The sequence below is a fragment of the Rhinolophus ferrumequinum genome, chromosome 6 (assembly GCF_004115265.2).
Source record: "Rhinolophus ferrumequinum isolate MPI-CBG mRhiFer1 chromosome 6, mRhiFer1_v1.p, whole genome shotgun sequence".
Taxonomy (NCBI): Eukaryota; Metazoa; Chordata; class Mammalia; order Chiroptera; family Rhinolophidae; genus Rhinolophus; species Rhinolophus ferrumequinum.
In genome coordinates, this window is record NC_046289.1 from 63,986,931 (window position 1) to 64,003,989 (window position 17,059).

The 17,059-nt window shown below is 37.6% G+C and overlaps 1 protein-coding gene across 1 annotated transcript in view; it reads right to left on the reverse strand.

Moving 5' to 3' along the window:
- CHP1 (calcineurin like EF-hand protein 1) overlaps positions 1-17,059 on the reverse strand; it is a 33,494-nt gene that overhangs the window by 6,244 nt on the left and 10,191 nt on the right. The window contains exons 3-4 of the mRNA XM_033108201.1: positions 12,458-12,538; positions 8,946-9,073 (exon numbers count right to left, since the gene is read on the reverse strand). Coding sequence (XP_032964092.1) covers positions 8,946-9,073; positions 12,458-12,538 — 209 coding nt within the window. The remainder of the gene's footprint in view (positions 1-8,945; positions 9,074-12,457; positions 12,539-17,059) is intronic.

Here is a 17,059-nt window from a genome sequence, read left to right on the forward strand (position 1 = left end):
TACCTTATAATCATAGCTGAATTTAGTGTGGTTTTGAGGCTTTGAATCACTTCAAGTATGCCACTAAGATTTTTAGTTACTCAATGAATACTAAAAGGCCGAAACCCACTGCTCTAGTTATTCAGATACATAGATTTAGATCTTGTCCTTAGAAACTTATGATCTTGTAGAGGAGAGCAACATGTACCCCTCACTTTAATACATTCTAAATGCTCTTATACATCTGAAATTCAGGGGGACGAAGCATATGGCAGATATGCTTCTGGTTCAAGTAACAATTGATTAAGTTTGATGAGGGTAGCATTCCAGGCAGAGCTAATACTAGGTACAAAGGCACGAGAACATGGATGAGTATCTAAAAATTTAAACATCACCCCCTACCAAAGGAGAGAATCCACTAAAAGTGGAAGTAAACTTTTTTTTTAAAGTCTAATTTACTCTTTGTAAGGTACACATTAGAATTCTGGAAGGGGAAGTAACTGGAAGAGACTTTCTCTGATGTTTGTCTGTTTAATTTGGTTAGCTGAGTAACCATCTTTACCAAATTTGAGGATTTATCTGCTTAGGAAGTTTAGAGTCCAGGGGAAAGAAGGTAAGGGTCATAAGTGTTCCTAAAGGAGTATATGTTTAATATATTCCCCACCTCCTCACTCTCTCTTCTGCATATGCTGTCATCTTTCTAAAATACCATACAATGTGTTACCTACTAAGCTATCTTTAGGATGATTTCAGGATTGAAACCCGTTTGCTATATAACCCATAAATATCTATTTCTGAATTTCTTAATCGGGTAACTGGAATAAACACTTATATCCCTTTCTACCAAAGTATTTACAGAAGTCTGAGCTTCTTTTAAAATTTATTGGGGTGACATTGGTTAATGTCGTAAGTTTCAAGTGTCCAATCATATAACACATCATCTGGATATGCACTATGTGCTCACCATCCAAAGTCTAGTCTCCTTGTTGCCATGTATTTGACCCCCTTCTTCACCCTTCCCCCAATCCCTTCTCCTCTGGTAACCACCATACTGTTATCTGTGTCTATGAGCTTGTTTAGTTTGTTCATTTGTTGCTTTGTTTTATATCCCACATGAGTGAAATCATATGGTTTTTGTCCTTTTCTGATTTATTTCACTTAGCATGATACTCTCAAGATCATCCATGTTGTTGCAAATGGCAGTATTTCGTTCTTTCTTACGGCTGAGTAGGATTCCATCGTATATATGTACCACATCTTCTTTTTTTAAAAAAAACTTTTTATTTATTTCAAGTGTATCAGCTCCAAGTCAAGTAGTTGTTTCAATCTAGTTGTGGAGGGCACAGCTCACAGTGGCCCATGTAGGGATCGAACCAGCAACCTTGTTGTTAAGATCACTGCGCTCTAACCAACTGAGCTAACCGGCTGCCTCCTGTACCACATCTTCTTTATCCATTCATCCATCGAAGGACACTTACGAGGTATGATCAAACAATGCGGTGAATGTTTAAATAAAAATATATGTATATATTATAATAAAAGACATATTGCCATTAATGCCCCTCAAAATACTCCCTCTCACTTCGAACACATTTATCTTATCGTTCCTGCCACTTTCTGAAGCAGTTCTGGAAGTCCTCTTTCGTGAGTGTCTTTAGTTGTGCTGTTGTCGCTGCCTTGATGTCCTGAATCATTTTGACTTTGGGGAAGAGCCAGAAGTTGCACAGTGCCAGATCCAGTGAATAAGGTGGATGAGGTCACACCGTGATGTTTTTATTTGACAGAAATTGCCATATACCAGAAGCAATGTGTGACATGGAGAGTTGTCATGATGGAGAATGGTTTATGGCACACTTTAAAACACAACTTCCCTCCACCGTAGCTCACATCCAACTGATTGCATTGAACAAGTTGAAACTTGTCACACACTGTTACTAAGGTTCTATGTGCCGTTTCCCATATAGAAGATCCCTGCCTTCCTGTTGGATGGCACTTGGCAGCAGTATTCATCATAGTTTGTCACCTTCTCCTATCTCCAGTTCCATGATTTCACATGCCATCCAGTGCTGAGACCCTCAAATGTGCATGTCCAGCTTGGACCCCTCCCCCGAGCCCTTGACCTTGGTAGAGCAATATAGGACAGGGGTTAAGACTGGCTCTGCCGAATGCTGGCTCTGATGCTTACTATGTGAACATGAGCAAGTTACTTATCCTCTCTCTGCCTCAGTTGCCGGAGAGGTACAAAATCATACATTTGCTTAATGAAAGACCAAACGAATGGTCTCAGTCAAACCTTTACATTTTAATAACTGTTTCTTTTAAAAAAAAAATTGTAGTAAAATATACATAAAATTTACCATTTTGACCCCTTTTAAAAGTGGACAGTTATGTATGCTCGCATTACGGTGTCACCATCACCACCATCCTTCTCCAGAACATTTTCGTCTTCCCTAACTGAAACTGACCCAGTAAACAGTAACTCCCCATTTCCCCATCGCCTGGCAACTTTCTCTCTACGAATTTGACTACTCCAGGAAGCTCATATAAAAGTAATCGTTTGTGTCTAGCCTGTTTTTTTTTTTGTATAAGTAGATTCATTCATGTAGTAGCAAGTGTCAGAATTTCCTTTTTAAACACTGAATAATATTTCATTGTATGTACACACCACATTTTGTATTTCCAGTCATCTGTTGATGGACACTTGGGTTGCTTCTACCTTTTGGCTATGGTGAATAATGCTGCTCCCTATTTCTTTTTGGCTACTCTCCCAAACTCAACTTTACCACTATTCCTTATCATCCAAATAAAATATCTTCATGCAGACTCTTTATTTCCCACATCATTCATGATGTGTTATAAAACACTTAAATCATTTAAGAGTACAATTTGAACATTGAAAGGGAGGGTTAGACATCTAGCTTATTTACCATGCCCTAGGCCGGTCCGCAATCCATTGTTAATTGGCCCGCAGCAAATTCCAAAACTATATTTAGTTTACTTAAATAAACCAGGTGAGGCAATACGTACTTCACCTCGAGTGAGTGGCCCGGCTGTTTGTGTAGTTTACCACATATGGCCCTTGGTAAAAAACATTGAAAAAAGTTTGGACACCCCTGCCCTAGGGCACTGTAAGTTGGGTTGTATCTTTCACATAAGTCATTAAAACCTCTCTGACCTGAAGGAGAGCAATAAGGAACCAGTCCTGGAGACAAACGGAGCAGTAATACTATGTGTGCTTGGGCCTGTGCCTACGTCGGTACAGCTAAGCCTTGTTTGTTGCACTTGACATTCATTCACTGTGGCATAAAAAAGAAAAGGACAAGTGTGCTCTCAGAGTTCCTGGAGAAATTCTTCAATGCAGAAGATGGATCATAAACAAATTTGGTTCCAGAAGCCCACATTTTTAAGTAACGTATCCCCTATATGTAAGGTAAATGTTCCTCACTGGCAAATGTGTTGCTAGGTGTAGGATGTTCAATTGCTCTTAATCTACAAGAAGTGCCATCTTGCTGCTTCCATTGCTCTGTACGAAATTCAAAGAGAACCAATATATAGACAGAGGAGCAGACATCCAGGGCTCCTCCTGTCTGTAGCTTTGGTTTCACTGTTGGTCTAAGTACAGGAAAGTGATCCCTACATATAGACCACAACAGAATTCTAAGTCATTTTCAGCTTCATATAAAAGTTGATCTGAAAGCCAAGACTAAAGTCATGGTGAAAACCATGCACAAGTTGCACAGCACTTTGTGGTTATCCTATTTCATCCTAAAGTTTGCCATTTAAAGTGGTATTCAGACCTTCTTCCTTCCTAATAGAATCTCATCCACAGTTTCAGGAGGGGATTCTGTCTCTCTGACTTTCTCTGCCCCCTGTAAGATGTGGGCAGGGAAGCACACAGCCCATTGCCACAGAAAACCGTCATGTGACCATGAGGAGCTATGCCTTCGGATGAAGCAGACCCTAAGGATGACAAAGCAGAGCAACAGAAAAAATCCGGGTCCTTGACAACACGATTATCCCTGATGGGTGCCTCTCCTGACCTGTAAAATGAGATAATACATGTCCTTATTGTTGAAGATGAGTCAGCTGAAGGGATCCTAACTGACATACCGAATAACTACCAAGTACACTAATGCTATTCAGAATATTTTCTTAAAGGTCAGTGTTAAATTAATTCACTGAGACCACAGTAATTTATAAAGGAAATGAACTGCAGAGAAAGAACTCCACAGATGTGTTGCATAAAATATCTGAATCAAGTCATGGAAATACAAAGCTAACAAAGTGTAATTTTTTTCTTTTCTTGTTATTAACTGCTTGCTGATTGAAAGGTCTATAATGTAGAGACTTTGAAAAACCACAAGGGGTTCAATTCACTTTACCTACTACTTTTTCTTTTCTTTTTTTATTGTGGTAAAATACATATAACATAAAATTTACCATCTCAACCATTTCTAAATATACAGTTCAGTGGTATTAAATACATGTTTTTGTTGAATAACCATCACAATCATCCATCACAACCACAACTCTTTTCATTTCATAAAACTGAAACTCTATTAAAAATAACTCTCCATTTTCCCCTCCCCCTATCCCTGGCAATCACCATTATACTTTCTGTCTTTATGATTTTGACTATTTTAAGTACCCGATATAAGTGGAATAATACAGTATTTGTCTTTTTATAACTGGAATAATGTCCTCAAGGTTCATCCACATTATAGCATATACCAGAATTGCCTTCCTTTTAAGGGCTGAATAATATTCCATTGTATGTATACACATGTGCTTATCCATTCATCCTTTGATGGACACTTGGGTTGCTTTTCCATTTTAGCTATTGTGAATAATGCTGCTACGAACATGGGTGTACAAATATCTCTTTGAGACTCTGCTTTCAATTCCTTTGGGTATATATACTCAGAGGTGGAATTGCTGGATCATATGGTAATTGTTTTTAATTTTTTGAGGAACTGCCATATGGTTGGGTCAAAGAATTATCATAATTTTGAACCACTGATAAGCACAAATGACAAACTAAGATACTTGCAACAACTGTAACGTGAAATAAATATGTCTCATTTCTATTGGTGTCAGAGCCACAGGTACTATGATTGCTGTGGTCTGTTGCCAGCATTCATAAATGAATGAAATATCAAATTTCAGTAGACATTGGGAGAAAAATAAATACTATTTTTCCTTCCCACCTTTACAGACTCCTCCTGTCTGTGGATCCTAAGTTAAGAAGCAGTGTTTTACGAGATGCCTTTTTTTTCTAGAACAGGGAATTACTACCGTTTTTGAGGCAGCCCTATCTATACATGAGCATCTCTTTAAGAAATATTCCTCCTTCTGCTGAACTGACACATCTGTATGATCTTCACTGCATAAATTCTTTTCTACATGAGACTTTCATATATTTGAAGATAAATCTCTAAGCCAGTCTTTCCTTCTTCTGACTTTATGCCCAGTTCTCTCAAAATTTTCCTTAGCGGGTAAAAAGAAAGTTTAACGGGTCTACAGTTTAGATTAGCTGAAAGATGAAAAAGTTCTGGCAACCTGTTCCACAAGAATGTGAGTGTAGTTAATATTACTAAACTGCACACTTAAAAATGTTTAAGATGGTTAAGTTTTATGTTACGTGTTTTCTACCACGATAAAAAAAAAAAATCTTCCTTATGATAATGATTTATGGTTTTTGGTGCCTTCAAACTTCTACTTACTTTCTTATAATGTGCTCTAGTATATCTTTGGGATCCAAAATGAAGTATAGTTCCCAAGACGTGTTCTTTAGCACACAGTAGACTCAGCACTACTCTCATTCTAAATGATACATTTCTGTTCTTATGGCCCAATATTACATTATTTTGGGGTGAGGGTGCTGCAGGGTAGGCAGACTCAGTGTATGGTGGCTTCATTTTACATTTACCCTTAGATCTTATTTATATGTGTTGTTGGACCCAAGTGCAGCACTCTCGTTTATCGCTTATAACATTCATTTTGTTAGATTTAGTGCAACTTTTTTCAGCCTATCAAGATCTCTTTTGGTTCTGATTCTGTATTCACTATGCTTTCAAGTTTACAGTCAACCAGAAACTCGATATATTTGCTAATTATATCTTCAATGAAAAGTCACTGATGGAAAAAAAACAACAAAAAGCTGCAAGAGCCCTGCAGCATACCACTTTCTAGTGTGACACAAATTCATACATTTTGGGTATTCTAACCTATTTGTTCCATTGTGTACAACAGAACATCGAGGAAGACCTTATTAAATGTCTTCCTAAAAGCTATTTTACAGCAACTAATGCCATGGAAGCAATACACAACAGCAGCACATGAATGAGTTTCTTGATTGCTTTCCCCATGTAATGTTGGTTGTTTTGTTTTTACTTTTTATTCTGGAATAATTAGAAATTTATAGGAAGTTGCAAAAAATATATATATACACAGGAAGGTCCCATATATCCTTCATGCAGCCTCCCCTGGCGGTAGCATCAATATACCATCAAAACCAGGAAACAGACAGGGGTACAATACACACAGCTTATTCAGACTTCACTGTGTGTGTGTGTGTGTGTGTGTGTGTGTGTGTGTGTGTGTGTGTGTGTTTCTATGCACTTCTATCACCTATGCAGATTCGTGTAACTATTACCACATTCAAGATACAGAGCTGACGCACAGCAGCAGGGCTCCAATGTTACACCCTGTGACTTAATGTATAATAAAGAAGCACATCTAGTGCTGTATTACGAAGTTGTCTTAATATTTTCATTATACTTCAATACACTTGGTTTCCTTTGTAATCTTATGTATTTTATCCTATGCATTTAAAAACATTCTGAGAGGGGGGTCAGTAGGATTCACCAGACTGCCAAAGGGAACTCATGATTTGGAAAAAGTAGAGCCCGTGCTGTGTAGGGAACTGGTGACCTTTCAAGTCTCCTCCAATTCGGGATTAGAAAAATGAGCACAGTTTCATAGAGCACAGAATGTCTCTCAACTGTCTTCTCCTTAAGCAACTCACCAGAGACACAGATGCTCTCCCTCCCCCCATGCAAATCGACCCAACTGCCATGGGGGGACACTGCATGCTTGTACCTGACAGGCTACACGGAGTGTCCACGCCACCTGGTAAATGGGTTCCTTACTAAGAGTCATGTGTGTCAACAGTCCTAAAACTGTACCATTTTTATTTTTAATAAAACTATATAATTTAATAATAAAGACGTATGCTCAGTGGAAAGTTACTGTTTCTAAGAAAATTAGATTAGTTACTTCTAAACAACTCAAAATTAAGTCACTGGAAAAAAAATCTTGCTAAAGTTAAGTATGGCAAGACAACTGTAAAAGATTGAGAAAAAAAAATGTAAATGCCTAGAAAGAGTCTATTCTCAGAATGCTTTACGAGTATCTTGAACCCTTCTTTCCACTTAAAAGAAACTGCAACTAGAAACTTTAGATTATACATTATAGATGTGCTCTACAAAAAAAAGTCTCACAACTCCTATCAGCAGACCTATTCTAAAACAAAACAAAACAAAACAACTCTTGGTCCTCTATCAAAAGATTGTTTTTAAATGTATCAAAAGTGAATGTGCTTTTAAATATTTTAAGATAAAATAAAATGCTAAACCACGTATCCTTTTCTATGGTTCTATGATGCTGCTGATTTTGCCAACTACTGATCAATTCCTCGTCTGACAACACTGAATAAGAACATTTCTACTATACTAATGTCTGAATCAGGCAAACATGTACTAAGTATATGCTAAAACTCTTTAAATGTAAGACACATGGCTTTGTCTCAAACAGTATTTAGTCTTGAAAGAAGAAATTGGAATTCACTAATATAGTATACAATAAATTTGAGAACAATTCATTAGAGTTCTCTTTTCTTCTATAGTCAGTTTTGTTTGTATTTAAGCATTCTGCTCTTCATTAAGGTAAATGATCTTGTAGTAAAGAAGAGCAGTATTTTATTATTTTGGTTCAAAATCTTCCCTATCCTATATAACAATATTTATTGCAGTGCTTCTTAAACTCTTTTCTTGAAGTATCAACACAGGGGTGAACTCATACTCCTAGAGACCAACTGGGGATATAGCCCAAGGGCCACAAATCAGAAGTTTAAGCCTTACGTATCATCTTTCAAATGTATGTAAATTTAGCATTATAGTCTATAATTTATCTGCATTTGTTTCAATATTAAAAAGCCTTTATTTTTCTTTTTACAGACGTCTCTGTATATCACTGTGCACCCTTGTAAGAGAAGCATGAGCTCAATCAATTCAACGTAATTTCAATTCTAGTTTTGACTTGTGTTGAATAAAAAGAGAAATTAAATTTCACTTAGAAGTGTTGTAAGAGATTTGGCAATCTCATACATGAATCAACAAGGGCAGAGGGAAATCTAAGGAACAAACATCCAAGGAAAGGAGGCAAAGAGGCATGGGGACAAAAATTAAACTTTGCACTACCCCAGCTGTCCACCCCGACCTTAAGTCACATTCAGTATCTATCAAATTCTAAGATGGGCCGAGGATCTTGCCATCATTCCTTACAGGTGGGACTGGCTCTTTTTCACTGGTGTCACCCTAGCACTTACCACAGTGGGCATTCTATGAACTATAAGGATATTAGTAGCTAACTCTAATTGTCAGGCACTGTTTGAAGTACTTGACACATATTAACTTATTTAATCCTCACGACATCCCTATGTGAAACCCCTTAATATTCCATTTTACAAAAGAGGAAACTGAGGCCCAAGGATTTTAGTAATTTGCCCAAAGTCACATGGTCAAAAAGTGGCAGAGCTGGGATTCAAACCTAGCCAGTTTAGCTCCTGGGTCTGAGCTCTTACACTATACTGTTGTAAATGCTTATTCAATAAATGAACGAGTAAATGAATGATTTGTAAGAAATGAAAAGCAAATATTTAAAACTAGAAGACTTGAACTCCTTACAGTGCAGTTTGTTGCTTCGGCTGTTGAGTGGTTCTGGTCCATTCACATCTTTACTCTTTTCATTATCCTCAATGGGTCGGAAATGAGCCAAAGTTCTCATGAATCCACGGAAGTTTACCTGGTCCTCCCTGTTTGGGAAACATAATAAACAGATGTCAATTAGGGTGATTATTTCTTACGAATTCAATATATTGGCAATCGTTTTAGTTAGAGTGGCCTGAAAGTCCATTTAACCAGGTCTCTTTCCATATGCATAGTACTTTAGGGCTCATAAAATTAGCGTCACTCCAACCCTGTGAGGTAGGTACTATTATTCCCACTTTGTGAATGATTAACCAGTGTCAGTCACCTATTGAGTTTATTTCTGTATCTTTTCCCAAAGAGGATTTTGAGTAGTTCCAGGGCTACGCTATCAGGAGCCAGAACTTAGACTCGCGGCTTCAGACTCTGCAGCAAGCAGCAAAGTAGTCATTTTAACCCAATGACTCCCCGACCACTGCAGTCTCATACACCTAGTGGTATTTTAAGGTTAAGGCATATTATGGAAAAGTGCTTTTAAAATAAAGTTCATTTAGTTATAAAAGCATTAAATACATTTCTGGAAATTTGGGGTAAAAAGTAGAAAGAAAAACCATTCCAAGTTCTACCAATCAATTACAACTACCACTAATATATTTTCTTCCAGTAATTTTTCCACGCTTTTTGGATAATTGTCCACACAGCATGTGAAATTTTATCTTGCTTTTTAAAACTGTTAAGCTTTTAATGTTTGCAATCAATAACACTTTGAAACATTTTAAATGTCTGCATAACAATTGTGTGGCTGTATCATGATTTTATCATTCCCTCATAATGGGATAGATATCCCCTCTCCTATTTTTCATGATCATAGTTTTGAAAGACCTTATTGTATATAAAGCTTTTTTGGTACTTAACTTTAGAGAAAATCTTTTTATTGAGCCACAGGCTAATCAATAATCCTATAAGAAATAATTCCAAAACTTGAATAAATGAAGAACGTTCTTTAATATTAAAAAAGAATGTCTCATGACACATAGTCATTCATCTAAAGCAGGCATGGAAAGAACAGGTTGCCTGGTTCCTGTGGCTGCCTAAAAATAAATCCCAGTCTTTGTGTGCCTCACTTAATAGATCTGGTATGTTGGGTCTCTTTGTACTCAAAAGAATGACCTTCAGTTCTTCAGGGTAGCTATACTACTAGTGGAGCAGCATCTGGTAAAAAATGTAAGATCTGAGGAATCAGGTAATGTGGAGTAAGATTTGAGTCATATGCCAGAACAAACAGGTTAATGAGTGCACATATTACTAGCATGACGTCTCTGAGTAAAGGTAACTAAATACCAATGTTCCCCTTTCAAATCTCATTCTTTAAAAAAAAAAAAAAATCCACCTGCATAAGACTAGACAACAAAAACCCTGGAAGCCAAAATCTGTATCTGATTAGATAGAGCAAGAAGCAAGGGTGCAGCTTGCTAAGAGCTTAGCAGTGCAGCTCAGCGTGGGTCTCGGCCTCCTCGTGTACACCCGCCTACTGTGCTGAGCAGCAGATCCCTGGGTAGGACCGCAGGCGACACTGCCCACACAACAAAGGTGGTTTGGCCTTCCAATCATCAATGGCGACTGTGAGGGGGAAAGGCTGGCAAAATGACTCTACTGGGTTTACTTTTCATTGCAAAAGGTTTGAATACAAAGCACAGTTGTGGAAGTTTTCTCTAGAGAAGGTTCAATGCTCTGTATGGGCTAAAAGAGGAAGTGAAAAAAGGGGAAAATTCAGCACAAAACTCACACCTGAAACAAACAGGGCAGGCAGTCCAGGGAGAGAAACCGGGAAATGAGGAAGGGGAGGAGATTACTCATGGTCAATGTCTGCAAAGAGCACGTCTCAGTCTGATTTGGTTCCTGTCTTACACAAACGGGCTGCTAGTGTTCCTCCTCTGACTGTCGCTCAGATTTACTGAGTACCCAACTTCTCAACTTGCAAATTCTTTTGCTCTCTATTCAAATTTCTAAAATTTCCTCTCCAGGCATTTTATCTGAGTGTCCTCACTGACACTCAGTCTCATTATTAAGAACTGGCAACCATAAACCTTTTCAAAGTCCTGTGGGTCATAAAGACAAGTCACAAGGAACCCGGAAGAGATTGTTCAAGAGATTACTTAAAAAATGATTATATGATAAGCTTTATTCATGAAAAGGTACCTAACCAAATCTGTAAATATTTACTCAGTACTTTGAAGGGAGTGTATTAGCAAGTGAAGCTATCAAAAGCCTAGTCTTAGATTAGACAAACCCAAAGCTATTTGAGAAAGTGTGCATGTGGTGGGGGGGCCGGGCGGGCGGAGGACGGAACCATATCCTTAGTCAATGTGGTAAAAGAGAAATAAAGGCCGTGGAAATGTTCCAGATGAAAGGAGGCTAAAGAGACTTGACAACTGACCCAGACTGGATCCTGTATTGGAGGGGGGGAAGTGCTAAAAAGGACATTATTGGATGAACTTATTAAACTGGAATATAAATAATATATTAGAGTAAAATAGATAGTGGGGGAAACAGGTGAAGGTGGTCAAAGGGCACAAACTTCCAGTTATACGATGAATAAGCTCTGCCAATGTAATGTACAGCATACACAGTTAACAGCACCATACTGTGTATCTGAAAGTTGCTGAGAGTAGATTATAAAAGTTCGCATCACAATACAAAACTATGTGAGGTGACGTATGTGTTAATTAACCTCATTGTGATAATCATTTTGCAATATAGACATATATAGAATCACACATATAAAACACACAATGTTCTCTGTCAATCATGTGTCAATAAAGCTGGAAAAAAATATATTTTATATTATTAAAGCACTTGACAGGTACTATAATTGTAAATTACACACTGGATTTCAAAGACTTAATATGAAAAAATAGTGTAAAATATATTAATAATTTTAAAATATTGATTACATATTGAATGATAATATTTTGGATATGTGGGGTTAAATAAAATACGTATTGCCAAAGCTAATTTACTTGTTCGTTTTTACTTTTTTAATGTGACTACTAGAAAATTTATAACTATGTATGTGGCATGATTACATTTTTATTGACTAGGACTGAAAGAGACACAGAGCACACACAAATGAGGCAAAATGTTAACAGTATAATAATAGATGCATCTGGGTAAAAGATATACAGGTGATTTTTGTATTATTTTCAATTTCTGCAACTCTTGTAAATTTGAAATTATTTCCAAATAACAATTTTTAAAGAGTTTAGTTTTACATCAAAGATAAACAGAGATTAAAGACAGAATTTTGAAGATGGGCTCATGTTTGAAGTCTAAAAAGGGGAGGAGAGTAAAGAGGAGATATTCTAGATATGATCAAGTTAGGGATGCCTAATACATTCAGGATCACGGCGTGAGATGACCCGATCAATATCATTAGTCCCATTAGTCCCGAGTAGCCTCAGAAAGTAGGCCCAACAACTATAGGGACTCACCCCTCTGGAAAGAAGGCATTGATGATCCGGTCCCCCAGTGGGTTGATGGCAAGTTCTGGAATCCGCTGGAAATCTTCCCGGCTGCCAAGAGAATCGCCCAGCATTAGAGACCATTGGCCCTTAGCATGTATGAACTCCTTCAGTCATGCAAGAGTACAACCTAGCAAAGGTATTACCTCCTGGAATTTACTTCTGTGGCAAATTATACAAAATAACTGCAAAGAATAGCACTTTAATACCTGCCAAGTGTTTCCTGCACCAACTCAGAAGTAGAAGCCAGATTTGACTATGCCACATTCCAGTGAATTCAGCACACAGGTTATGTCAATAAACCACCGAGTGTAAATACTCAGTTGTTCCCGTAAATGATTCCTTGAACATTACCATTTTGTAATTAGTTATCAAGTTTGGAGAATGAACAACAAATGCAAAGTATCAAACACTACAAAGCTTGAATATGGGAGCAAAAATTCAAAGGGGCCTCTGTACTGAGACCTACAGCACTATGAAATGAAAGGAACTCTTAGGTGATATTTACATTCAAAGAAAGAATAAAATGTGACAACTAAGTGACTTCCATAATTACTTGCTCTGACTCTGGCTTTTTCCTCCATTGTCTCCTACAGACTATAGAGCTAGAGAAGTATTTAACCCTCGAACATGGCAAGAGCAGTCATCTTCTCACAACTCGGAAGTGATGTTGGAGTGAAGTTACCGTTCACTGTATGTATACATGTGCCACTCTGTTTATACACGTGATCTCATTTCTTCATGCCAACATTTTATCTATACCCTTTCAGAGCTGAGGAAATGGAGAGTCAGTGAGACGAAGTAACTTGCCCAGTGCTACAAAGCTAGTAAGTAGCAGAACTGTGATTTAACTCTAAGGCTATAAGTCAAAGCACATGTTCTTTTTTCCTAAAGCCCACATTTCTTTCCTATATTAAACTTTTTGAAAGGAAGGTGTTCTCCCAAAAAGTGTTCAATAAGTGTTTTTAAAAAAACTTCTCAGTTGATATTCTGTGCCATGAGTATAAAGCTGTCTACAACATAACTGTGATGCACTCTTCAAAAATACCAATGTCATGAAGGACAGAGAAAAGCTGAGGATTGTTCCAGATCAAAGGGGACTAAAGAGACATACAACTAAACTCAATGTATGAAAGGGGGGAAAAATGCTATGAAGGACATTACTGAGCCAATAGGTAAAAATGAAAAAGACCATTTTGAATATGGAATATTATATAACAGTACTGTATCGAAATGCTAAATTTCTTGATTTTGATAGGAGAATGTCCTTGTTGAAGGAAATACATACTGAAGTATGTGGCAAAATGTTAACAATGGGTAAACCTGGGTGTCAAGTATGTGAAAGAACATAAATTCAAATAAATCTTGATTCCTGCTGTCAAGAAGGTTACTACCAAAAGAGATAAAACTTAATCTTCCACCCTCTTCGTACTAAATACTAATGTTCCTATTTACCCAGAGGCCTTTAACATTCTGTTCTTCTTATGGTTTAACTTTACACAATGTGTAACTAACAAGCTCATCTCCACCACATCCGGTGGTGACACAGGTAGAAACTAATCTAGGGGACTGAGCACAAAGCCCTGGAATAGTAACTCTGGATTCTAATCTTCCTTGATCACTTAGGGTGATCATTTTAACTGGGTTGCTTAAGATGATCTATACTCTGGAAATTACTGAGATCCTGATTATTTAATTCAACAAACATGCACAAAGCTAAAATGTAGCTCCTCGTGTTTGACAGGGTTTAAGAAACAATAACTGCTCCCTTTTACGTGAAGTTTAAGGCTGAATTGAATTGCACAGCCACATATCTCAGTTTAATGTCTAACAAGCTTAAGTAATTTTAGCTGAGAAAAAGCACAGTTTAGCGGGGGGGGGTGGGGGGGGAGCACAGTTTAAATACCAGGTCTAGTATCAAGTGGCAAGTGCATAACCTAGCCTGAGTTCCTTCAGTCTCACTAAGGGATCTAGTCTCGGACTTCCAATGTCAATGAGGACCTAAACCCCGTCCTCGGATACTTTTAAGCTCTAGTCTTGGAAGTTAGATTGTATATACAGTGTGGTTCCTGACTTCTAACACTATAAATTAGATCAGCACAGAGGATATTTAAACACAAAACCCCATCTTTGTATTCAGATGCTGACCAGGCTCTTCTCGACCTGACCTACAAAGGACCATTTCAAGACCCCTTACAGGACCCAGCTGCCTTTTCAGAAAGACCAATTTCCATGGCAGTGGTATATTTCACTCAAAATAATGGCATCTGCAGAAAGTAAGACTTGTGAGGTTGCACAGCACATTTACATTCTATGAAATACCAATCTGAAGAGATGATCCCTGTAAGAGAATCTATAGGGAAACAGCAAATCAACTTGGCAGACAGTGTTTACAACACTCCCCTCCTGAAGATGTCCAATTCCCTTGGACATATGAAAGATACTGGGAAATTCGGTAATGAAGACACCAGCTTAACCTTGTTTACTACGCTCTCACAAAGTTTAGTTGATAACTTGTTTCTTTCTTCTTTTTAACACAACCCTTACAGGTAGACCAAGGAACTAGAGGTTCTATAAAACATACTTTGGGGCGCATCTCTGAAAGCACTTTGCAGAAGCTCCATTTCTAACCAAAGTCTTCCACAGTTTCCGCTGCATGTTCCCACTGGGACTGACAATACACAGGAATAGAGAATGCTTTGGACAATACATTATAGCCTCTCACTCTGCAGAATTTGGCTTTGGGCCCAAGAGATGGAGCATCTTGAAAAAGGAAAGTGAAGAAAATGTAGAAGGGAAAAACATTTCTCCTTATTACCTTCTTAAGAAAGTGGAATCGGCTCCAAGTAACAAAAGATTGGAAATCACTTGCATTGGGCTGACGCCCTGATGAGTTCTGGAAAGGTCAAGACAGGCGTTGAGCTGAGCTTGGCAGTAAGAGGCTGGAGAGACTAAACGCTCTGTACTAACAGAAGAATCTGAGTTACCGCGTAAGCTTTAAGGCTGGAGGGAGTAGAAGAGAAAATGAGGCTGGGAAAAGGGAAGACAATCTAAAAAGATGGCCAAAGGCTGAGATGGCCACTGTCAGGAGGCACAACAGTGCGAAATCCCTGATAGTGGGTGGGTCCAACGAAATGATTTTACATATATATGCTACCTGTTTACTATGTAGTACAATGAGGTAATTTCTTCCTGTACTCAAGGTGGCCTGGGGCTTCGCCCATATTTTAATCCACACCATGATGGAGATCAAAGACCAGATTTAAGACCCAGTTCTTTGTAAAGCTGAGTACAAAAAAATCAGTTAGATCCAGGTAACCATGAAATCAAAAATTACCCCATCACTTTCTACCACCTCTTCTCCCACCAAGAATTTGTAGAAACCAGCACTGAGAACAGTGCATAGTACAACACAGGTACTCTTTAAACACCTGTCAAATAAGTGAGTTAATTCACTGGCTTTCCACAGTGTGCAATGGGGTTTTAGGGGTTGAGCAAATCTTACCTAGATTTTTAAGGAACAGGTAACATTAGCTGACACCTGGAAAGTTTTCACCCCTTTCTTAGGAGAAACAGTTCCTTTTACAAAAGCTTTTCCATTGTTTTCCAGCAAATAGTCAAAGTGATTAAAACACACACACTTACAAATCACTCATATTCTACAAAAGAAATGGACTCACAACAATTTGGAATCTGTATCTTTACTTAGTGGTTAAATGTGACTTTAAGAGGAAGATGTAATCCCAAACTCAAGTAAATTATTTAAGTATTGGAGCTAAAGGGGAAAAAAGGAAAGATTTCTAGTCTGATATATTTTTCAAGTGTAAATTTACATAGTCTCTTCAACAGATGATGCTAACAGGTGGATATCCACAGGCAAAAAAATAAAGTTTGACCCTCACCTCACACTATATATGTATACATATATTATATATATATACATTTTGTAAATATATACAAAAATACATATTTTATGTGTGTGTGTATCTCAAAATGAATCAAAGACCAAAATATAAGAGCTAAAACTATAAAACTATTAGAAAACTCAAGGGCAACTCTTCGTGACCTTGGATATGGCAATGGTTTCTTAGATATGCCACCCAAAGCACATGCACCAAAAGCAAAATCACATAAATTGGACTTCATCAAAATTTAAAACTTTTGTGCTTCAAAGAACATTATAGAGAGTGAAAAGACAAGCCACAGAATAGGAGAAAATATTTGGAAATCATATATCTGAAAAGGGTCTAATATCTAGAATATAAAAAGAACTTTTGCAGTTCAACAACAAAAAGATAAACAATCCAATTAAAAAAATAGACAAAGAACATGAATAGGCATTGCTCCAAAGGACATTTACAAATGATCAACCAGCACATGAAAAGGTGCTCAACATCGTAAGTCACTAGAGAAATGCAAATCAAAACCACAAAGAGTTACCAGTCACACCCACCAGGATAGTTAAAATCAAGACAGAGTATTGGTGAGGATGTGGAGAAGTTTGAACCCTCATATATTGCTGGTGGGAATGTAAAATGGTGCATCTTCTTCAGAGAACAGTCTGGTGCTTCC